At 33.1% G+C, this 23,678-nt stretch overlaps 7 protein-coding genes across 7 annotated transcripts; 2 read left to right on the top strand and 5 right to left on the bottom strand. All coding sequences in view use genetic code 12, as the record gives it.

The window, feature by feature from the left end:
- Positions 1-90: 90 nt before the first annotated feature.
- On the top strand, positions 91-2,946 carry STV1 (Stv1p; the record flags this gene model as incomplete). Its single annotated transcript, XM_049407924.1, has 1 exon — positions 91-2,946. One exon carries the CDS (start codon positions 91-93, stop codon positions 2,944-2,946), a length of 2,856 nt encoding a protein of 951 aa, XP_049262712.1.
- An 87-nt stretch (positions 2,947-3,033) lies between these two features.
- J8A68_004011 (uncharacterized protein) lies at positions 3,034-4,431 on the bottom strand (the record flags this gene model as incomplete). Its single annotated transcript, XM_049407925.1, has 1 exon — positions 3,034-4,431. The coding sequence occupies one exon, from the start codon at positions 4,429-4,431 to the stop codon at positions 3,034-3,036; it is 1,398 nt and encodes a 465-aa protein (XP_049262713.1).
- A 2,501-nt stretch (positions 4,432-6,932) lies between these two features.
- Positions 6,933-8,948, bottom strand: J8A68_004012 (uncharacterized protein; the record flags this gene model as incomplete). The annotated part of the gene is made up of 1 exon (XM_049407926.1): positions 6,933-8,948. One exon carries the CDS (start codon positions 8,946-8,948, stop codon positions 6,933-6,935), a length of 2,016 nt encoding a protein of 671 aa, XP_049262714.1.
- A 3,051-nt stretch (positions 8,949-11,999) lies between these two features.
- On the bottom strand, positions 12,000-14,585 carry CPH2 (Cph2p; the record flags this gene model as incomplete). Its single annotated transcript, XM_049407927.1, has 1 exon — positions 12,000-14,585. One exon carries the CDS (start codon positions 14,583-14,585, stop codon positions 12,000-12,002), a length of 2,586 nt encoding a protein of 861 aa, XP_049262715.1.
- A 1,779-nt stretch (positions 14,586-16,364) lies between these two features.
- J8A68_004014 (ubiquitin-protein ligase) lies at positions 16,365-21,504 on the bottom strand (the record flags this gene model as incomplete). The annotated part of the gene is made up of 4 exons (XM_049407928.1): positions 16,365-16,446; positions 16,799-16,803; positions 16,965-19,231; positions 19,692-21,504. 4 exons carry the CDS (start codon positions 21,502-21,504, stop codon positions 16,365-16,367), a joined length of 4,167 nt encoding a protein of 1,388 aa, XP_049262716.1.
- A 1,031-nt stretch (positions 21,505-22,535) lies between these two features.
- Positions 22,536-22,925, top strand: J8A68_004015 (uncharacterized protein; the record flags this gene model as incomplete). Its single annotated transcript, XM_049407930.1, has 1 exon — positions 22,536-22,925. The coding sequence occupies one exon, from the start codon at positions 22,536-22,538 to the stop codon at positions 22,923-22,925; it is 390 nt and encodes a 129-aa protein (XP_049262717.1).
- Positions 22,926-23,029: 104 nt separating this feature from the next.
- Positions 23,030-23,623, bottom strand: HET1 (Het1p; the record flags this gene model as incomplete). The annotated part of the gene is made up of 1 exon (XM_049407931.1): positions 23,030-23,623. One exon carries the CDS (start codon positions 23,621-23,623, stop codon positions 23,030-23,032), a length of 594 nt encoding a protein of 197 aa, XP_049262718.1.
- Between the last annotated feature and the right edge of the window lie 55 nt (positions 23,624-23,678).

The raw sequence follows: 23,678 nt of genomic DNA on the forward strand, positions 1-23,678 counted from the left end.
GAATATTACAATTCACTTTATCTTTCAGTTAGAGATCTTTAGAGATACACAATAAACTAATAGAGATATAGACAGAAGGGTATACCAAAGATGTCAGCATTTGTGAGACTAATTGATAGATTCAAAAGGTCTTCAAGTGAAGTAGATTCACAAGAAGCAATCTTTAGATCAGCACCAATGACATTAGTACAATTTTATGTTACAATAGAATTAGCAAGAGATATGATTAATGTTTTAGGGAATTTATCAAATGTTCAATTTAGAGATTTAAATTCTAAATTATCCCAATTTCAACGGACTTTCATTAAAGAATTACGTAATATAGATCAAATGAATATTCAATTGACATATCTCTATAAAATCATGAAACAACATCAAGTAGTTAAACAGGGTTTGCATGGGGGGTTAACTGCTGATTTGAGACCATTACCAACCAGTTCTGAATTTGATGAGATTAAAGCCAAATTGAATGAATTCCATAGTAGAATTAAACATTTATATCAATCTTATAATAGTCTTAATAATCAAAAATTGAAATTAATTGAAAATAGATTGGTATTAAATACAATTAATCAATTTCATAAATCAACTTTAGTTGATTATCATAATGATAGACAGAGCTTTGAGCAACATGATCTTGAAGATGATGATGACAATGTTGCTTTATTGCATGAAAGGACTAATAATAGTTTAGAAATTGGGATGGAAAGTGATTCATCAGATGCATTTGATTCTATAACGGGTACCATATCAAGAGATAAGGTCCCAGTATTAAGAAATATTTTATGGAGAACACTTAGAGGTAATTTATACTTTCATGACATTCAATTAGATGGAAAATTCCCCACTGATGCTTCCAAAGAAAACTCAGAAATGATTGAAAAGAATGTCTTTATAATTTTCATCCACGGGGATATATTACGTCTCAGAGTACGTAAGATTATTGCATCTTTAGATGGAATCATTTTTGATAATGTGATTGGTGGTAGTCTGGCTCGTCAAGCCACATTGGAAGAATTGAATCATAAAATTCATGATTTGAATAATGTCGTTGAAAGTACTAATCAACAATTAATCACCGAACTATTATTGTTTCAAGATTTATATCCTAATTATTGTTATAATTTACAACGAGAGAAATTGATTTATGAAACCTTAAATAAATTTGATGAAGATAGTACTAGAAGATGTTTAGTTGGTGAAGGTTGGATTCCAAAAAGTGATTTCCATAAGATTAGACATACTTTAAGAAACTTAATCAAAGAAAAAACAAGACATAATCAACCAGGTGGTTCTAGTTCATCCACCTCATCACAAGACTCCATTCCATTCACAACCACAACCACATCGGCATCATCAACCTTGATAGATACAGAAACTTCCTTATTCGTAATTGGAGACTCCGATCACGAATTACTCGACGATGACGAAGATCTCGATGATCATGACGACGAATACGGGACATTAATCGCAGTAGTCAATGAACTTTCTACCAACCGTACCCCACCCACTTTTCATCGAACCAATAAATTCACTTCGGCATTCCAATCAATCATTGACGCCTATGGAATCGCGACTTATCAAGAAGTCAACCCCGGTTTGGCCACCATTGTGACATTTCCATTTATGTTTTCTATCATGTTTGGTGATCTCGGACATGGGTTTATTGTATTTTTGATTGCTGTTTATTTAATCATCAATGAAGTTGGATTCGGAATGATGAGAAACAAAGATGAGATATTTGAGATGGCATTTAATGGAAGATATATTATTTTACTTATGGGTGTTTTTTCAATGTATACTGGATTGATATATAATGATATTTTCTCCAAATCAATGGCGCTTTTCAAATCGGGTTGGGAATGGAAATTTCCAAAAGATTATGTGGCTGGTACGACTTTGATTGCCGAAAAAGTGGTGGGGAAAACTTATGCATTTGGATTAGATTGGGCCTGGCATGGAACTGAGAATAATTTATTGTTTACTAATTCATATAAGATGAAACTATCGGTGTTGATGGGATATATCCATATGAATTATTCGTTGATGTTTAGTTTGGTTAATTATTTGTTTTTCAATAGTAGAGTGGATATAATTGGGAATTTCATTCCTGGGTTTTTATTTATGCAAAGTATATTTGGCTATTTATCACTTTGCATTGTGTATAAATGGACCGTTGATTGGTTTGGTACAAATAGACAACCACCGGGATTATTAAACATGTTGATTAATATGTTTTTATCACCCGGTACAATTGAAGAACAATTATATCCAGGACAAAAATTCATCCAAGTCGTCCTCGTACTCATTGCTGCCGTTTGTGTCCCTTGGTTATTGATATATAAACCATTAACATTAAAGCGTCAAAACGATCGTGCCATACAATTGGGTTATTCAGATATCCATTCCCAACGCCATCATTCATTCCAATTAGAAGAAGAAGAACGCGCATTACAACTCCAAGATGATCTTCTTAATAACGATCCATCTACGTCTGATGATGAGTTCCATTTCCCCAATGATATCGAACCAATGTTTCATTCCGCCGGTGCGGCTCATGGAGACGATCATGATGGGTTTAATTTCGGGGATATCGTCATTCATCAAGTTATTCATACTATTGAATTCTGCTTGAATTGTGTTTCCCATACTGCTTCATATTTGAGATTGTGGGCTTTGTCATTAGCTCATGCCCAATTGTCGACGGTGTTATGGTCGATGACAATCCAGAATTCATTTGGAAGAACTGGTACTGTGGGTGTCGTGGCCACGGTGGTGTTGTTTGCCATGTGGTTTAGTTTGACTGTTTGTATTTTGGTGTTGATGGAGGGGACAAGTGCCATGTTACATTCGTTGAGATTGCATTGGGTGGAGGCTATGTCAAAGTTCTTCCAGGGTGAAGGATATGCATATGAACCATTTAGTTTTAAAGAGATTGATGTGTAGCTTCTAGGTGATTAGTTTGTTAAATAGAGAATATTTGTGCATTTTTTAGATAGAATTTATAAAATATAAAATTTACTTATAAACGTTTTACAACTTCCATACTTTTGGTTTCTTGTCATTGAACGCCAATACCCAAAGGTATCCCAAACAAAGAGTTGAGCCAGTCAATAATACCCCGTTATAGACTGCAGCATTCATATAATCTCGAGGGTTTGATCCTTTCCCCTTTATCAACAAAGCACCAATAGGAGACCCAATAACAACTCCGATCCCTCTAACAAAATACATCATTCCACTTAATTGGGTATATTGAGCTATTCCAAAGATTTCAATCAAACAAGGAGGTAATAATGATATTATGGCCCCGGAAAAAATACCATACAATACAACCAAACTTATGAATGTATCTTTAACTGCAGGTAACCAGAGAGCGAAAATGACAATAGCTGATATGATACTACATATGATCAATGTATTCATTCTTCCAATGACATCAGCTATCATGCCGGTGAAAACTTTCGAAACGGCATTGATTAGATTACTTAACCCGATAAATAACGCACCTTGAGAACTTGAATATCCTAATGAGACGGCATATTTAGACATGAATATTAATGGCATTAAATATCCTGCCGATTGTAATAATGAACCAGCTAATTGTAAGACGATCTTTGTAGATTTTAATTGACTCAATTTGATCAATGCGGCATTCTTACTTTTAAAATTAGCCAATTTTGGTTCATAAACCATAAAACTTGCTATACAAGTTACAACTAAATTCATTAATCCTAATATCCTAGTAGCCCAATTCCATCCAACCTTTCCAATCAAATATGTACTCAAATTAGCCAAAGTAAATGCCCCCATCCCGGTCCCAGAAAATAACACCCCACTAGCAAGACTTCTATGTTTATCGAAATAGACAGGACCACATACGACTGGAGGTAAATATAATATCCCCCCACCTACACCTTGTAAAATTGAACAAAGAATAAACTGATAATAAGCATGACAGAACCCAGTCATGGTAATCCCAATACTAGTCAAAACACATCCAATCAACATTACATTCCTAGGGGATAAATAGAACATCAAAGTTTTGTTGAAAATACCACAAATATATGTAAGAGCAGTACTTACTGTCCCGACAAGTGCAATCTGAGCATCAGAATAATCATGCAATGGCCCTTCGGGTGATCCATAAAATTCTTGAAAGACACCATAGGAGAATCCGATCCCGAATACCATGAAATTACAGAGAAATCCGGCAAGAATTGCGGATATACCATATTTATTGGAGGATACTGTTTGGATGATGTTGAATGTTGAAGAAGATGATGACAGTGGTGGAGTTGGGGATTGTTCGAGGATTGTCATTTCTTCAAATGGGTTTTCTAGTTGTTCTTCTATTGTTACATCTTTTGAAGATGTAACTGTTAGAGCTTTAGTTGGTGGTTTCACCGTTGTGTATGTTTCTGTATTCATGTTGGTTGTGTGTTAGACAGGTGTTGAATTTAGCTAAGGAAAAAGAAGAAGAAGAAGTAGAAAGAAGAAGAAGTTGTTGTACATTTTCGGAATAAATGGATTCATCTTGTGATGTGGGGGTGGGGTTATGATAACGTTGGTATTAGTGGTGGGGGATCCTATTGTATGTATTTCAGTTAAACAATGGAGATTTTCGGGATGTCAAAATTTTAAATTTAAATGCCCGGGGCTAAAAATAAAATTTATTTCTATTCTTTATCCGTAAATGACATGAGCCGGTTTATCTCGTGTGCTTCCGACACCCTTCTACGCATATAATTCAAAGATGATGTATCGAACATGATAGTAGCCCCCCTCGGTCTAGATCTAGTTAATTCTTACAATAATTCAATAAATGAAAATCTGTTTTGTGATTATTCTCTTCGATTTTCGAAAAAAGGTTAATGTATTATCATGTAACAGTCTAGTTATTCTGCAACCCCTAAAGAGCGTCAAGCCAATCAAGCTAATCCTACATTTGTGTATTTTGTGGCTATGCTTACTGGAGCATATAAATAAAATATCTCAAACTTTACTTAAAGCCTTCTAAAGTTGCATTAACATTACTGTACATAATAGAGCAGTAGTTAGTATGAGCCGCACATCATTTTAAATAGTAATGGGAATTTTGAAAAAATTTTCAGAATTTAAACTTATAGAACTTATTGCAAAAACGTCTTTCTTTTCAGAAATTGCCACTACAATACCCAAGATAAGGTATAAATGTCATTCGCTGGGTTCTATCTCTCTAGTTAATCTGGTATATTGCTCCCCCACCAAATGGGCGACAAGCTGAGGGGTGGGGAAGCCATATATCAGACTAATTGGAGAGATTATCACCGTGTGAGACCTTGAGAAATCGTTTGAAAGTATTGTCCTCATGACCTCAGCTGCTATCACAAATACAATAAAATACTACTATCAATACAATTGGCATGTTCATATTGAATGGCCATTCCAAATATCGAATTGGATCCCGCCGAGATATTCCTGATGGTGTTGACAGAGTTCATTGGCATCCCCATAATCTATGCTTTTTCTTCAACTTTGAGATATATGCAATTTGTTGATCAATTTCAACATTACCAATCGCAATTAAAGTATTTTGATTATTTAATACTTTACCTATGTCTAATATTTAACAAAGAGTGGATAACTCCTTTGAACAGGTTCCCTAGCTTTAATCACTCTAAAATTAGCCGGTTATATTGCTTTCCCACCAATCGGAGAATACGCTGGGTGAGGAAGCCATGTAACTGACTAATTTCTTGATTAGAACTTTGAAACCTTAAGAAATCCCTTGAAGGTGTTGTCGAGATGACTTTCACTCGGTATAGCAAGTGTGGGAATCCCTCCATGGTGTTGATGATACAATAACCATTATAGTATTAATTTCCCAAATCCCATGATATGGTTGCATCCTCGAACTCAGTACCAATATAAGACTTTTCAATTCGCTGATCGATTTATCATTGTAACATCTGGTTAAATTGTCCAGTTATCACCCAGTTGATAGTTCCGTACATTCAACTCTTGCCAAGTTTCATCAGAGTTTACGACCTTAAAAGCCTACAGCAATGCCCTGAATATTTCTTTTGCTGATCATCCAGGAGACGCCATTTGTGCTGTTTACGGCCATCATTTTCAGCATGTGTCCTTTAATTCATCGCTGATTATTTGATCCGCATTGCGGCTAGCATCTGATAAGGGACCTAGAATAGTTAAACAACTTTCTCGCGAAGCATTCGTAGAATCGCCAATCTATACTTGCCTCTTCTGTCATTGATCCACTGAGAGAAATGGCACAGGTGAGCTTGTCCTTGTTGTCCATAATCAGCATAATACCTTGTGTCTATATATTTCAATATTGTAGATAAGAAATTGTCTTCATGAGACAGTGTGTTCAGAGTAATCTTTATGAGACGGGCGGCTCGAGCTATCTTTATGAATAGACATATCTGTTATTCTCCAGGGTTTTATCCTTCTAATTTAGTCACATTTTGTAAACTTTAGAAAATACTTCCAGTGGAAAGAATATAAAAATGAACTTATGTCAGGCTCTTTAATATATTCATGGAAGTTCTTGAATGTGACAGAGCATCAATGTGACTTGTTTTCATGACTTTTGTCATAATTCGTATCCTCGTGAGACACAAAACTGGGCGGAATGGTTGTCGTGGTGATCATATATTGGTTGCAACTGTTTTTTGTTTGTGTCGTTTTTTCGCAGCCAAAATCAAAAAACCTACTTCCCCACTGACACGATCAGATATTTCTATGATACTTACAAGAAAAGAGGAAACCCAATAGCTAATTGAAATAAATATAATTGACAATTACTATATAATATAATATATAGAGAAAGAAATAATACAAATAATAAATAACGATATTTTTAATGGTAAAACAACATCATAAAAATCATAATACATATCAGCATCTAATTAACTTTTTTTAACTTTTTATCTTGGATCATCAAGATTGATTCTCTTCCCACTAGTCAACATCCTCTGCACCTCATCCAAAGTCCAAGGCCTTAATCTATTTCTCATCTTCTCATGCAACTTCTCTTTGACAATCTCAACATGACATCCTCTCCTTACAGCCTCTTCTTCAATAAATTTAATAATCTTTAATCTAGTATGTCTAAATTGTCGTTCGGAACTGCCATGAACTTTCAACCATTCAGTTATGGTAATTTCATGATCATTTAATTCTTTTTCTAAGCCTTTAAAATCATCCCACATTTCATATAGGGTTGTGGCTTGTCTTGATAAGCGACGATTAAGGACTCGTTGGCGTTCGAGTTGCCGAGGGGATAATGGTACCGGAGGACCAAGGTGGGGATGTGGTACTGATTGTTGGGGTTGGATTGCTGTTCCGAATATTCCAGGGTTGACGGGGGTGGGTGATAACAGGGTTGTTGAGTTTGTTTTGGGGGATTTGGAATGGGGGAGGACGTTGTAGATTTGGTGATTGTTGGTGATTGATATTTGTTGGGGTGAGGCTTGTAGAGGATATTGGACAGATGATGGTTGGAGTTGTGGTTGTGGTTGTGGAGCTAGTGGTTGGTGATGATGTTGGAGTGGTTGTTGTTGTTGATATTGTTGGGAGTTTAATTTTGAAAGAAGGTCTATGGTTGTGTTTAATCCTAGTTTTATATTTGCCGATTCGAAATTATTTATATAATTTGAAGTCTCGGCTAATGATTGTTGAAGTAAGGGGATTGAATTCTTATTTCGACTACTTAATAATATGAATAATCCATTTATTGAATTTTGAATCTTATTCATATATTCACTTTGTTTTTGGAATACATCATTTTGAGTTTCAATGAAGTTTGATAATAAATTATACATATTAGATTGTTCTTGACAATAATTATTAATTTGTTGATTTAAAGATTTTAATTTCAATGAATGGAATTCCAATACTCGTTGTAAATCAACTTTTGAATCTGGATCAGTCAACATTGGCCAATCTTCACCTTGATCTTGATCCATATCTTCATCTTCATCATCAGGAGCAAAGCATGAAGTTTGCATTATTTCTGAAAATGTACTTGAAGATTCTTCAACCAGTTTCTTAAATTGTTCAAATTGAGGTGAATTAAAGATATCTGATCTTGATAAAGGATTCGTAGGATATTTGGTTTTGATTATAATCATATCTTGACATAGACTTCTTCTCAACATTATTAATAATTCTTTAACTCGTAACATATCTTCACCATAAGTATTAGCATCAATCTGGTTTACAAATGGGAATATCATATCCAATAATTCTTGAGGAGGTTCCACAGAATTTCTAATTATATTATAATTTTGAAAAGAATCAAATCCTGATAATTGTAACATTAATCCATGATTTAAATTATCAATCTTCTTCAGTGATAACTTTTCATTTGATAAATCAAAATTTTGTGTTGATAATAACTTAGTTAAATTAACATCTTTATAATTCAATCCACTTATATTTAAAGCACTTATTGAAGATTTATGTTGTTGACTATAACTTATAGCTGATAATTTATTATTACCTTTTAATAATTTAACATCTTGTAAATTAATCTTTTTAGATTCACAATTAAATATAAATTCAAATGATCCATATTCATCAGGTATGTGGAATCTACTAAATAAATAAGCAGCTATTGCCAAATGAGGACAGAATTCAACATATTGATGTCTAAAACATCCAGTATATTCTTCTTGTCCAATCTTAACTGCTAAACTATCAACATAATTAATCTTATAAGGTATTAAATCTCCAATTTCTAATTCTCGCTTTTGTAAATTCTTAAGTAATAATGAATGAGATAGACTGAAATCAACTAATGTTCTTAATAACTTATGATCATTAAGATAGTTGGCATTATTAATGTTTTTAGATGCCCATAAGGGTTTCACCAATTTATAATAATCTTCTAACGTATATTCGTTTGGGTCTAATGATGAGTCTTCTGAATCTGACAGCATGGTTTGTTTGTTTATTTAGTTAATGTAAAAGAAGTAACAGAAAGGAGGAAACCAAAAAGAAGATGAACACTTTGGAACTTATAGAAAGGGTCGCTGATGGAATACTTATAATCACAAAACCTGGCTGGTTTTCCGGTAGTTAATTAATTTAGTGTAATTTTTTCTTTAATATATTTTTGCGGGGGGGTTAAGGGTATAAATGTTGTTTGTTTATAATTCAATATGAACATACGATTTTAGTGACATAATATGTCATATCTTTAATAAATAACAATAAAACTCTTTTGTAAGTTGATGATGACGACGATGATGTCAAATTGGTTTTAAATATTATATTACGTTATAATTAGAAGTTTAAATGGAAAAATAAAATAATTGAAAAAACAATGACAATATCTTCTTTTTCTTTTTTTTTTAAAAAGGCTAAAACTTTTTTTACGTGACAATAAACTTTTATATTATTATTTAACATGCAATGTTATAATTATTTTTTATTTATTCACTTTATCAATGGGTCATATTATAAAATAATCAGTTGTTCCATCAAAGGAATTAAAGGAGTTAAAGAAAATTTTAAATATAAAAAATCATCAGATTTAATGATCATTTAACTTCCAATTATTCCCCAAGAAAAATTCTTATAAAAAATAATTTAGAATATTCATTAATTACATATATGTAACTCTGTCTAAAAATATTATTTTTACATATAATCACGGTTACAAAAAAATGAATTTCTCTGCATAGAATATTCTTTAATTGTGGATTAGCTAATTATCCACATCGACTAATTTTTTTAATATCACTACCACTATTTTCTTTCTAATTATTCAACTTTCATTACATATTAATAAATATTAATAAATATAAAATATATCATGATTATATATCCAATAATTAATTTAATTTTCAAATAAGGTTTTTGGAATGTGACAAGATTTTGAATTAAAAACCTTAAATTGTTTATAATTTAAGAATTAACCGAGAAATGGCATATTGGTTGAGTTTACAATATTGAATGACATAAAATCGATTGCATTTATATGCACTAAGATGAAATATACATATTGACATACTTCTCAAGGGTTTGGGCCTTATCGGTGTAGTCAAGAAATGTTTCGCATCTAGGAATCACAAAAAATGTCGATAGGGTGCATCGATAGGGTTACACAAAGCTTTGTCGTTCTCTTAGACCATCGTACATATGTTTATTGATTAATTACAACTTTCAAATTAAGTATCATTCCATAGATTCCGTAGAGATATTACATTTGGCAATGATCTTACTGGTCATTTATAATATGCAGTAATGTTTATGTCATAATAATAAATAATAGTCAATGTTAATTGAATCATTTTTAGTATTGAAGAATAATAAGAAACTTTCTTCTAGAAGAAATTTATAAATCTGATTCAATTGTTGCGTTTGTTAAAAAAATATTTTATTTTTTTTAATCAATGGAAATAATTCCAGATGTGAAAAGAAAAAAAAATAATTAGAATTTGGAATTTTTTTCTTTTCTTTATTGTCCCATTTAGTTTCTGTAATTAGACGAAGTCCACTTTATACAATGAAATTTGGAAAAGCAATGTCCCAATAAGCGATGTAATTATAAATGGAAGCATACTGCGCCTTAACCCTTTGTCATTGAATAATGGCATACTATTTGTTGTCCGAGAGTATTCTCTAAAGACTCCCCTTCACACAGAAGGAGATCTGAAAGTTCTTCCCGGTTTTGCCATCAGGATCATTTCCTTGTTACTAATCAAAACAAAGCAGGCGATATCATGCCTAATTGCCAATTGCAGAATGATGCGAATATAGACACGTCATACAATTAGCATGAGGCATCATTTATGTTTTTTTTTTTGCGCAATTGGATAATTTCTGCCTTCCTTCTGTTTCATAAGAAGTTTTCCAAGAAAAGTTTTTTTTGCAGTTAAATAATTATTTATTCAGTTATTTTTTATGCCGGCGGAAAAGTACCTTGTTCTCCCTCAACATTAAAAATAATGACTAACATCGTGGCGCAGATTGATATCAGTTTCCATTTAAACATGATCAATGAAAAGAAGTATCTTTAAGAGAGATGCAAAGAAGTGCCATGACATTTGCAACATATATCCGGGAATGGACAACAAACCCTACCAGTTGGATCTGAATTACATCAGTAACATCCCACCAATGCTCGTAATCAATGTATTCGAATGAAAGTTAAATTTTAAAATGATTTTTACTTTTTCTAACCTAATGTAAAAAGAAAGTTATGATATAATTTCGTAATTGATATTTATTATTAGATGGGACAGCGGACTTAAGAAAGGATGATAATTTAATGATTATTATAATAATAAAATGTAAAATGTAAGTCATCACCTTGATTTCTCTAGAAAACGTGTTTTGAGATAATTATATGTCATTAATTAATTTAATATTTATGACGGTTGTATCACTAATTTGTAACGGGGAACATTTATGGAACCTGTAGCAGTAGTGAATGAGAGCCGTTAATTATTGGTGTGTGTAATTAAACTTTCATTCCACGCCTTAACAGAAGAAATGTGTATAAAACTATAAAGCCAATTTTTAAGGTTTTGCAATTCAATTTAATTCTTGGCTGATTATGAAACATTTGCGCTTTTTTTAGATTGTAAAATTCTCTTCGTATAGTGAATTGCAATCATGCCAAAACCACCCTCCGTGTAACCGTTTAATTTGTAGATTTGTTTTCTTCAGACCCTTTCTCGAAATTAAAGTGTCTTCACGTGCTTTTATTCCACTTTCTTATCCCTTGTTTCTTAATTACAAAACACAATAATTAAATACAATAGACTATTAAATTCAAATATATATAACTTTATACATTAAAAAACATAAATATCAAACTTATTAAATATACTCAAAAAACATATAACAAGAGCCACAAGAAATAAATACAAAATAATGAAACAACAAAACATCAATATGAAACAAATATATAAAAATACCAAAAATAAAAGCAAATCACTACTCTCTCATACTCTCTCATTCACACTCTCACTCTGACTCTCTTAATTCTCTTCAAGAACAACCCCATTCAAGATCATTCCCTTCTTAACCACAACATCCACAATCTCATTCTTTAATTCTCCATCCAATACTTCTGAATCATCCAACCATCCACGACATATCCTAATCAAATTATCATCAATCTCATTCAATTCAACCGTAAGTTTAAACAAAGCAGTAAATGATAAAACATTGAATTTTTCAATTTTGGATAAATATTTTAATAATTTTGAAACTTGATCATTTGATTTGAAATGTAATATAAATTCACAAGTTAAAATTATAAATTCTTCTTGAGAAATTATATCTAATGAATCAATTAATGATTTTTGACTAGATAATGAAGGTTTTGGTTTTGGTGGGAGTATAACTGAATCATTGTCACTATCTTGAGCTTCTTCATCGGAAGTGTTATAAATTTCATGATCGGTTAATTCAACACCTTCCATTTCAACTTTGAATCTTTGTAATTGATTCTCAACTTTTTCTTTCAAATCATTGAATAAATCTTTTGCATTATTATTTACAACAGCATCAAATAAACGACAATATTCAAATACAGCATCATCTTTCTCAACATTCTTCACAAGTGATTCTAAATCCTTTACAAGTTGTTCTTGTAATTTTTCATCCTTAGAAGCAAGAGAATCAAGATATGTATAATTCAATTCATCAATCAATTCAGCCATTCTGAAATTATAAATCATTTCATAATATCCCGATGATTCTTGATATAATTTGATGTATCGTATATCATTAACCAATTGAGAATTAACCAAATTAGCTTGGGCAACATTCTTTAATCTTGTAATTAATGGCTTGCTACCAAACATCGAAATTCCATCAATGTTTTTAATTAACTTATTAAGCTTGGTTAACCCATCGTCGGAACCTTTATAATTAAGATTAGGTATTAAAGAACCTCTGATTATTAACAGATGATTAATCAATGTTTTTGACATTGGATATTTATCCAATAACAATCTGCCAATTAATAATGTCAAAAAACAAGTTTCAAATTCCAATTCACAATTACTTAAATAAAAATAATCATTAATTAATGAATTCCAAGAAAACTTAGATCCACTAGTTAAATGATACATAATTGAATCACGTCTATTTTTCGATAATTTATGAGGTAATTTAAACCCAAACTTGATCAACAACCAATTGGTAAACACATCTCCATTATCAATATCATCTCCACTTTCCTTCTTCTTCTTCTCGTCAACTTTCTTACCAGCTTGTGCAAGAATAGGTAGAACAATACTTGCCAAACTACCAATTACTAATAACACCTTAGTGAAATTCCATAAACTTATAGTCAAGGGACTTGGATGAAGTAAAGCATTAGGAAACAAGTGAGAAAATGGTAATGCAGCCAAACTACGGAAATCATTCTCTCCACTTCCTCCAAATAATGAAGTACCCATAACAGCAGCCATACCTCCCAATAAGAATTTATTGGGTTGTTGTTGCTGTTGTGCCTGTTGTTGTGCTTGGACTTGCTGGGTTTGTGCAATGAATTGGGGTTGGAATTGTTGTTGTTGTTGTTGTTGAATATGTGGGCTAGTGTTGAATTGTTGTGGTTGTTGTTGTGGGTGAAAGAACTCTTGATGTGTGGGTATTGGTTCCTGTTGTTGCGGTGCTTGTGGTGGTAATGGTACATGTTGTTGTTGTGGATGCATAGGAGGTGGCGGTATTTGAATAGGTGCTTGAACTACACTCAAACTTGCTTCCTGTATCATTCTTTGTAATCTATAATTCGATTCCTTTAACATAGCATTCTTATTTTCTAAATGTTTGATATATTCAGTAGCTTTAGTTAAAACACTTGCTTTATTTAATTTAGAAGCAGGACTTAATCCTTCCAAATCAGCTACACTTACATCATTCGAACCAGCTGCAATTCTTAATGAAGGTACTGCATCCCTTAATGCAACTATTTTTGAATTAATGTTGGTTCTATATTTCTTTTCAATCATATTATGAGAATTCTTATCTTTTGATTTCGGTTTAGTGATACCTCCATTAGATTTCTTGCTAGTTGATTTCTTTCTTCCATTTTTCCCAGATGGTGGTTGTAAAGTTTCTTGACTAGGTTCTCCCTTGACATGTAATGGTTCAGGTGAAGTATAAGTTGAAGAACCATATGATGGATTAGATACAGGAGTAATATCATCATAGGGAGAACTAGTTGAATGATTGGAAGTACCAGATAAGATTTGTTCTAATTCATTATCAACCATTACATTATTATTATAATCATTCCAATCTAAAGAATTATCAGAAGTATAACTTGTAGCACTAGGGCCATTTGTATAATGATTATTACTGTTTGGTTTCTCATCTCCATCCATACTTAATGGAGAATATAAACTGGATGCATTTATAATATTGTTGATTTGATCTGCTTGTAAATGATCATCAGTTGATTGTCCCTGTTGTTGTTGATGTGGTAATGTACCAGATATACAATCTAAAAATTCATCAGCAGTTTCAAAGTCAAAGAATGAACTACTATTGTTTGTATTATTGTTAACCATGTTTGATGGAATGCTATAAGCATTGGTTTCGAACTGTGACATTGTAGTTGTAGTTGGTTATTTCTTTAATACAATATTAAGGGGTGGCAATCTACAATAATTTTAATTTTTCGTTTTTCGTGTATTTCCTTTTAATTTCTGTCTCTCTTCCCAAAGCAGTGGAAATTGTCTGCGCTATTTTCTCTCTTAACTATGTGTGTAGGTAAGTTTATTAAAGTTTATTAGTGTATCTTCTTATTGGTGTTGTGTTGTATTAATATACAAAGTTTAAAAGATAAAATGGTTATTGACGAAGAAAGAGTAAAAGAGAAAAAGAGTAAAATATAAAAAAAAGTATAAAAATATAAAAAATGGGAGTTAAATTAAAACTTTGAGAAAAATTGTTTTCTTTAAAATAAATAAAAAAATGCCTTTAAATTTTTTTTTTTATTTTAATTTCTCACTCAAAAAATACACATGTACATATCCATGAAGCTTTTAATTTTATGCCCCAAAAAATAATTGATATTAAAAAAGGAAATAATGGATTTACAACAATAAAGAAAAAGAGTAATTTATCCCGATTGTTACATAATACTACATAGGGTTAGACTAGGAAAAACTTTGCGAAGTAGAGTGAAAAAGACACAGAGATATTCCTCATAATTAATTTCTTTAAAATTATTTTATGGGGGTCAGACACAGACAGTGATTCACGTTTTTTTTTTTGTTTTTTTTAGTTGTTGTTTCCATTGTTTTGTTTTTTAATTTACATTGTTCGGGGCTACATTTTTCCCTTTACACAATAGAAAAAGAAAAATGGCTAATCATAAAAAATATTGAAAAAATCAGCTCACTTTTTTTTTTCCCCAAGCATTTTCTTTTTGCTCTATACAGGGGTATTTTTTTAATCTGGAATACTTCAAAGTCAAAAAACAACAAATCACCGTGACGTAAACTTTGACTCATGTACTAGACATCAACGGCACTTTCTCTGTATTTATACGCAATGTAGCTGATATCAATAAAAACACATATCCGTCTCCCCCAAGAAAAGAAATGAAAACATAAAACTGAAATGGATAAGGGCACAATTGCAAATGAAACCTAAAAATTCTCATCGTTTAAACCCAAACCCCTTATGAACAATAAGATTTGTAAATTACAAATTAGAAGAAAGCAAAATGTCACAAAAGCTTATTATCTTGAGCTTCTTTTTGGGCTGGGAATGACGGATAGAAATAAGCCGTTGCCCTGTGGTCAATTAATACAATAAGCAAGCATGCAAAGAACCGACTCCTATCTTTGATAGGCAACCTCTCCATTCATTAACTTAGAGCATCAGCCCCCAGTGCTAAGAAATTCCCCCCACTGTAGAGAAGAGCCTCGGTCCTTGGCACACTTTTATATGTACATACTCCCATGTGAACGCTATTTGGGATTTACCTTACTCTCCAAATATAGAAGTTTAAACTTTTAACTCTCCGTCAAAACTCAACTCGGAATTTCCAGGGTTTCGACATTCTATGGATAAACATTTATCATAATCTCCCGCTTTACCGTCCAAATTAACATGTCATTCAAGAATTTATGGACATATCTGTTGGGTCCGTATAGGGGTTTTTATTTCCACTAGGTGGGGCACATTATAATTTATTATCATTCGAAATTTTCAACAGACGAAACAATATCAATTCTAGTTACTCCTAAAATTGGATCGCATGATCGATCCCTGCACTTTTGACAACTCTATACGAATAATTATACAATTGACACAAAGCAATTAGTTACCCGCTGTGCGCGCAATTTTTCTTTCCTTAACAATACCAAGACACCAGTTAATCATTCGATTTCTTCATTCATGAGATTCTTGGTATTTTCGGTAACAATTTCATCGAGTAAATCTTCTGTAATTGTTTGCTTACTAACTCCCTGAAATTTGCAACATGTAATTAAAAAAATCCAACAACCTTTAGCGTGCATCAACTTAGGCGAAGTCATGAGTTGGGCGATGTTGCCATTATTTGCAAGTATGCCGAATTTATCCGAGTAGCTAACTCTTTCTTTAATCTACCACATGCATACATATACATCACGTCGGCGGAGATCGTATACCCCTTCGGCGAAGAATTATTGCGCAATTACAAATTTCCGCTTTGTTAACTCTTGGCATTTGCAGTTAAAAAAAAAAGAATCCGGACTTCCGATAAAACCTTCTGTTGTCCCCTGCGTAGGTAGGTATATAACCGCGGTTGCATTAGACAGCATATTCATACTTAATCTCCGTGCTTTCCGGCACTTGCGAAATTTGAGATATCCGGTCTAACTATCCTGTCTCTACAAATTTGTACATCTTAATTCGAGAAAAGGTTCCCCCTAAATACTGATATATATTATGCTAAACTAATCTCTCTATATAGGTGGTAGACTCTCCCTACATACCGGACATTGTAATTTATACTTCATCCAATTCTCCAAACATTCGGCATGGAAAATATGGTGACATGGGGTAATCATATATTCCCGATTCTTAATCTTTCGTCTTGCATCAGCATTATCACTCTTCACCAAAATCGGCAACATAACTTCATCCTTACATATTGGACAAGTACATTCACAATCCATAATATCTTGTTCTTGATCTGATCTATGTTTGATATTGGTTAATAAATCACTTGAAAACCCTGATTCTAAATCCGCAAGACTGATGATTTGTTGATAGTCATATGCTTTAGGTAACCAATTTTCATTCACCCAAAACCTAGGTCCAATTCTCTGTTGTAAAATCAATAAGATTATTTGGAACATGACCCAGGAAGTTATGAAAATGGCCAAATGGGGATCAAATCTATGTCTGAATGGATTGGTTGTAAATGTACAAACATATATCACAGGACTTAGACGGATTAAACTAATTCCAAGAATGAATTCCCATTTGTATGACTCTCTTCTATTCTTTAATGTATTGCGTAAGAATTGTGGGATCCAATAGGAATTTATAGCAAATAAACCTATATATTCCGCAATAGCTCTTTGTGTTTTGCCCCATGTGAATGCATTAAATATGAAAAACATTGACAATATGGAGAATGACATACAAACTACCATTGATCCATTGGATACAGATCCATCATTTTGCCATTCATTAGTTGTGGGTGTGGCAGCAGGCTGTGCTGCTGCTGCTGCTGGTGGGGCATTTGTCATGGGTATAATAGGGCCTGTATCAGTATTCGTATTGGTAGTTGTAGTCGTGGTTGTTTCACTAGTCGAATCTGTAGTATCTCTTGATGCTAATCCACCACGTAAAATTTCCCACCAAGTAGTACCTCTTTCATTCACTTGTGCATTCATTACAAAGAACATAAACCTCATTTGTAACAATATGACACAAAAGATTAATCCCAATACACAACAGACCACCAAAAACATATTGGCGAAAAATAATGAACAGAATCCAAGTGTCATATCTCCCCACATTAACCAGAATAAAGTCACACCGGAGATAATAGTCAATTGACCAGGAGTTCTACTTGCTTTCATCTGGCGTATATATAATAATAATTCAACTGCTAATAATAATGCAATCCCAAATATAAACTTCCTCTCTTTTGCTGTCGACACTTCTTTTCTTAATCCTTGGAATGAAGTATCTGGTCTATTGGTCAATACGATCCCACAATCAGGTGAATAAGCCAAAAAATCTTTGATTTCAATTTTGGGGATGTCATTGGGTATAGGTCTTCCAGTGGGCAGTCTCAATTCATCATCTATCATTCTTAAATCTTGTTTGGAATAATTTGTTTTGGCAAGTTGGAAATAAGTCACATATTCGCATTGTTCATTTGCTTTTATGATTTGTCCATTGACATCATCAAGTACGACTTCTTTGTCTATATTGGTTAGATTCATCAATTGACTGTATAAGGTTTTCGAAATCTTAAAATTATCCTTATTCATAGCTAGATGATTCAATGCATAATTCCCACTGAATTTTGCACTATTGGTAACTCCGATTATACTTCCTGTTTCCTGAAAATAAACCCCACGTAAATTAAGATTATGAGTTTCTTTTTCAGGATAATCTGATAATTTCAAGTACATATGTAAGCTAACTGCATTATCTATCTTATCTGTGCTTTCATTATATATGAATTTTGAAACACGGGGATTCTTATAATTATAATCGGAAGGATATAACGCCAATGAAATCAATCCATTAGCTTTTGTTATATTTCCTTGTTTTTCAGCTGGAATCCCACTGATTGGACTATCACTATTCTCATTATCTGGTAAATTATTCCTTAATGAATTGAAATAATCCTTTAAATATTTGGGTATTTCTAATTGTTGCGGTTTGATATTTGTTTGTTTCACGGTTCTAAATTCCCCACGAGCTGTTCCTGATATATTTAACAAATAAGCCGCTGCTGCATCTCCATCAACAGTCTCCACGGGGTCATTCCCCCAGAATTTCTTGACATTCTCACTTACGATATTGGGTAAGATTGAATACTTTTCATTTTCTATCCAGGGATGATCTTTATCAAATCTATGAATGGGCCAGTCGGAATCTGATTTCCCCAGTAATTGATCCTCATACGATAATTTAAATCCAGTAAGGTTTCCATATCCATTATCATATTGAGAATTGTTTAATTGGGCTTTGAATTGTTTTAATTGATTTTGAAATGTTGTTAAAGTTTGCTTATCTATTGAATTATAGGGAACATTTTGATTTATATTATTTACAAAAAGGAATATAAAGAATATGATGATGAAATATAACATTCCTTCATCGGAATTCATATTGACTTATTTGATTGGTTGTCGTCTCTTTAGTGTTATTCTTTACTAAGGAGTAAATGTTGCCATTTACATACAAAATTGATTTCTCAGTTCAACCCTTTTTTTGCCATTGGGTTTTTCCCCTGTGATTTTATCACAGGAATATTAGAGTGACTAGAAACGCTTACAAGTGGAATTATATCAACATAATTAGATATATAATTACAATATAATTAGATGTAAATGTAAATAAGATAAACATTCAAACAAGTTTAAAAGTAAAATAATAATAATTATAGAAAACGAAACTGTACGTACACAAATTCAAATTTTTGCAATTACTAACTACTTAAATCTAAATCATCAACATCATCATAACCAGACCAATCAACAATGACATAATACCATTAGCCTTGTTGATTTGTCCATTACCTTGATACGTTGCAATAGTAGAAGCAGCTGTAGTTTGTACTGGTGCTACACTGGTTGTGGCTACATTGGTAGGTTTGACGGTAGTGGTGGGTATTGGGGTTGTACATTCTTCAATTTCTTCCCATTCATCGTCAGCACCAGAAGCAGTTGTACATTCTTCCACTTCTTCCCATTCATCATTACTGCCACTTGGAGCTAATGTAGGTGTTGAAGTTACACATTCTTCAATTTCTTCCCAGTCATCATCATCACCGGCACCACCAGTTGCAACAGTATTCGTTGTAGCAAGAGTTGTACATTCTTCTTCCCATTCGTCATCACCGTTTTGTGCAGGGGTAGTTGGAAGAACAACTGTAGTGGTTCCATTCTCACCAATAGTCTCACATTCTTCTACCCATTCATCATCATCATCGTCCTCTGCTGGAGGATTAGTAGATGCAGGTGGGTTAACAATAACGTTCGTATTTTGTGCAGTTGGAAGCACAGGAGCTGGAGAAGTATTAACGGTAGGAACAATAGTCTCACATTCTTCTACCCATTCGTCATCATCGCTGGTTTGTGGAGGATTAGTTGCAACAGGTGGATCTACCGATTCTGTCACAATTGGAGTGGTATTGATGGTATTCGTTTGTGGAGGATCGGTTGGGAGAACAGGTGGTTGACTGGCAGTGTCAGTAGGATAAATAGTTTCACATTCATATTCCCAGTCATCGTCACTAGTTTGCGCAGAATCAGTACTAGTTGGCGATTCAACTGAAGCAGGTGGATCTACCGAGGTTGGGTTTACTGTTACAGGGGGATCTACTGAGGCAGGTGGGTCAACACTCGATTGTGGAGGATCGGTAGGAAGAACTGGAGGTTGACTGCCAGTGTCAGTAGGATAAATAGTTGAGCAGTCTAATTCCCAATCATCATCACTACTTTGAGGAGGATCAGAACTTGCTGGTGGGTCGATTGAAATAGTTGGATCGGTTGTGACAGTTGGGTCAATTGGATCTGAAGAAGCTGGTGGTTCTGATGAAACAGGTGGATCTACTGAAACAGATGGATCTACCGACACAGCTGGATCTGATGAAACCGGATCGGCAGATTGGATAACAGGTGGTTGACTACTAGTGTCGCTTGGATAAATGGTTGAGCATTCTAATTCCCAATCATCGCTACTTTGTGGTGGATCAGAACTTGCTGGTGGATCTACTGATTGAGTAGCTGGAGTATTTGTTGTCCCTGTAGTTTTGGCTGTAGTAGTAGGGTCGGTGTTAGTGGATGATAATTCATCGGTGTCTACTGGATCAGCAGATACTATTGGTGTTGATTCTTGTTCAGTAGATGAATCTGCTGGGTCTATTGATGATTCTTCTGGGTCTGTAGAAGATACAGTTGTGGTTGGTGAAGGATCTGTAGGCTCAACATCAGTCAAAGGATCAATTGAAGTAGAAGTTCCACTTGGGTAGATAGTAGTACAGCTCCATTCATATTCATCATCATTTTGACTATCATTTGCTACAGAAACAGGAACGGTAGCATTGGTGGCCAGTTTATTTGTTACAGTACTGGCAGGAGATGTGGGTTGAGTTGTAACACCACTGCTGGAGGATGTGGCACTTCCGCCTTTAAAGAATGAACCTACATCATTGAAAATATCACCCAAAAATCCACGTTCTTGAAGTAAGTTTCTTTCATTAATAACATTGATTTCATTCGCCATTGTAGAGGCAACTGCAGTTGCCAAGATTGCATATCCCAAGGTTCCCTTGATTCTCATCTTCGGAACTCACTTGCTTTTTAATTTGTTCTTAAACGAGTGTATGATTAACCTTTTTGGTGAATAAAATTTTAGTTTAGGGTCCAGAAAAATGCTATTAGAACAAAAAAACGGTAAACATCTATATATTTGTATGGTATTTCTCTAGCAAGTAAATTACTACAATACCAACTAGAAGGACACTATAATAGGCAATTCATTAAATAAAACAATGGGTGCAAAATTCTCCATATTTAGAAACGAGAAATTATTTTCTGTTTTCGGCAACAAAATAATTTTTTTGTTTACCCAATGGGGAAATTTCTATGTGGAAAATTAATTGATTCATATCGTCTCTATTAAACCAAACCTCAAGTAAAACTCTACTAGATTGGTATTACCGTGTCTGATGCTATTCGAAGAAACTGAAAATCTCATTGTTCTAATAATCCTTCACATGTAATGCCAAGACCAAAAATTGTTTTTCCCCTTATGGAGAACCCTATTCCTAATTCTGAACACTGGTTGATTGATTCCAACTTTTGTTTATATTTGTCCAGGATTACTCGAAGTACATTTGAGAATCGTATTGTATCTATTTGTCTCATTTTATTTAATCCAATGTATTTTTACTGGGAATATGTAATACAAGGTGAACGGTACCCCAGTCAGACTTTGTTGACGTATTTACAATTCCCCTATGAAAGGTCAATTATGAGAATTATGGAACATGTGTTCCTATCCTCATGGCATATATACTTAGATGGATCTTACTTATCTCTTTCGATTTGAATGTTCTTTTGCTTTGAACTCTTTATTCTGAAAAGAAAGAAAGGCAGAAAACAAAAATGGTTGCAAATTAAAAAAAGTTCAAATTTCGTAAATCTTAAACTTTAATTAAATTTTGTATTTTTTGCCTGCATTGATTTATCCAATGAAATCTTTAAACTTTTTTTTTTACTGTTTATTTATTAAATGAACAATTTAAGTACTGTACAAGTCGTAAGACCATTAACTCAGCATCACACCCACACACACACATCTATTAAAATATGCGTCCAAGTATTGTTAGACTAGTAAGAGCTCGTCGTCCTGAAAGAAAAACATCGCCATTACTTCCTCCATTAGTATTATATCGTCATATATTAAGAGCACATAAGAAATTCTTATCTCCAGAATTACGTTATTTAGGTGATCCATATGTTAGAGATGAATTTAGAGCACATCAGAAGATAGACAACCCTTTGCATATTGTAGCATTCTTAACTGAATGGCAAGATTATCTAATGAAACTTGATCGAGGTGAATGGAAAGAAGGAAGTTTGACAAAAGAGGATTTATCAAAGATGTCAGAGGAGCAAGTTAATCAACTTTATGAATTAATGCAAGCGACTAAGAAAGCAAGACAGTTAGATGCCGAAGAAGAACAAGAACAACAATAATATATTGCATCCTTTTTGTGAACTTGAAATAAATACTATTTATTTAAGCTAATAACATATTTATTTATATAAATTTTTTATTTATTGTAATATTAAAGTCTAATCTATAACCCTTTACCGTAATTCCCAGATGCAAAGAAGTCCATAATGATCTTAACAATGCTTTCCAAAGCAGATAACCATTCAGCTAATTGTTTAGCAACTTTGTCTTGATCAGCTCCTAATTTTTCAAAGAAAACCTTTCTATATGGACAAGCATTCATAGCTAATTTGAAAATTGGCTTAATCATGAAATTATGATATTGAGATAAAGTTTTAGAATAAGCATTAGTGAAAGTAGTATTTAATTCTAATTCTGGATTGTCAACAGTTTCTCTCATTGCTTTAGCAGTGAATTCTAACCCACGGCATAACCATAACAAACCTTGAGTAGCAGTCTTCTTTTTACTTCCAACTTCAGATAAAACTAAATCTTGTAAAGTGGCTGAATTGGTTGGTTCAGCTAATAACTTGGCACGAACTTTGGTGATATTACCGCTAATATCATTTTGAACAACAGCAAATGCAGTAGATCCTAAAAGATCGAATAATTTGACTAATGATTCAGAAGCTAATAAGAAATTGGCAGTCTCAATTTTTCCATCTGTGACGTCAACGCCAGTATAGGACATTTTCATTTCATCGAAGAAGGTAGACATGGTGGAAGCTTATAGTATATGAATTGCTAAAATAAAGAATGGGTTGTAACTGATT

This window comes from Hemisphaericaspora subhashii, assembly GCF_019202705.1.
Source record: "Hemisphaericaspora subhashii strain CBS 10753 chromosome Unknown scaffold26, whole genome shotgun sequence".
In the NCBI taxonomy this organism is placed as follows: domain Eukaryota; kingdom Fungi; phylum Ascomycota; class Pichiomycetes; order Serinales; family Debaryomycetaceae; genus Hemisphaericaspora; species Hemisphaericaspora subhashii.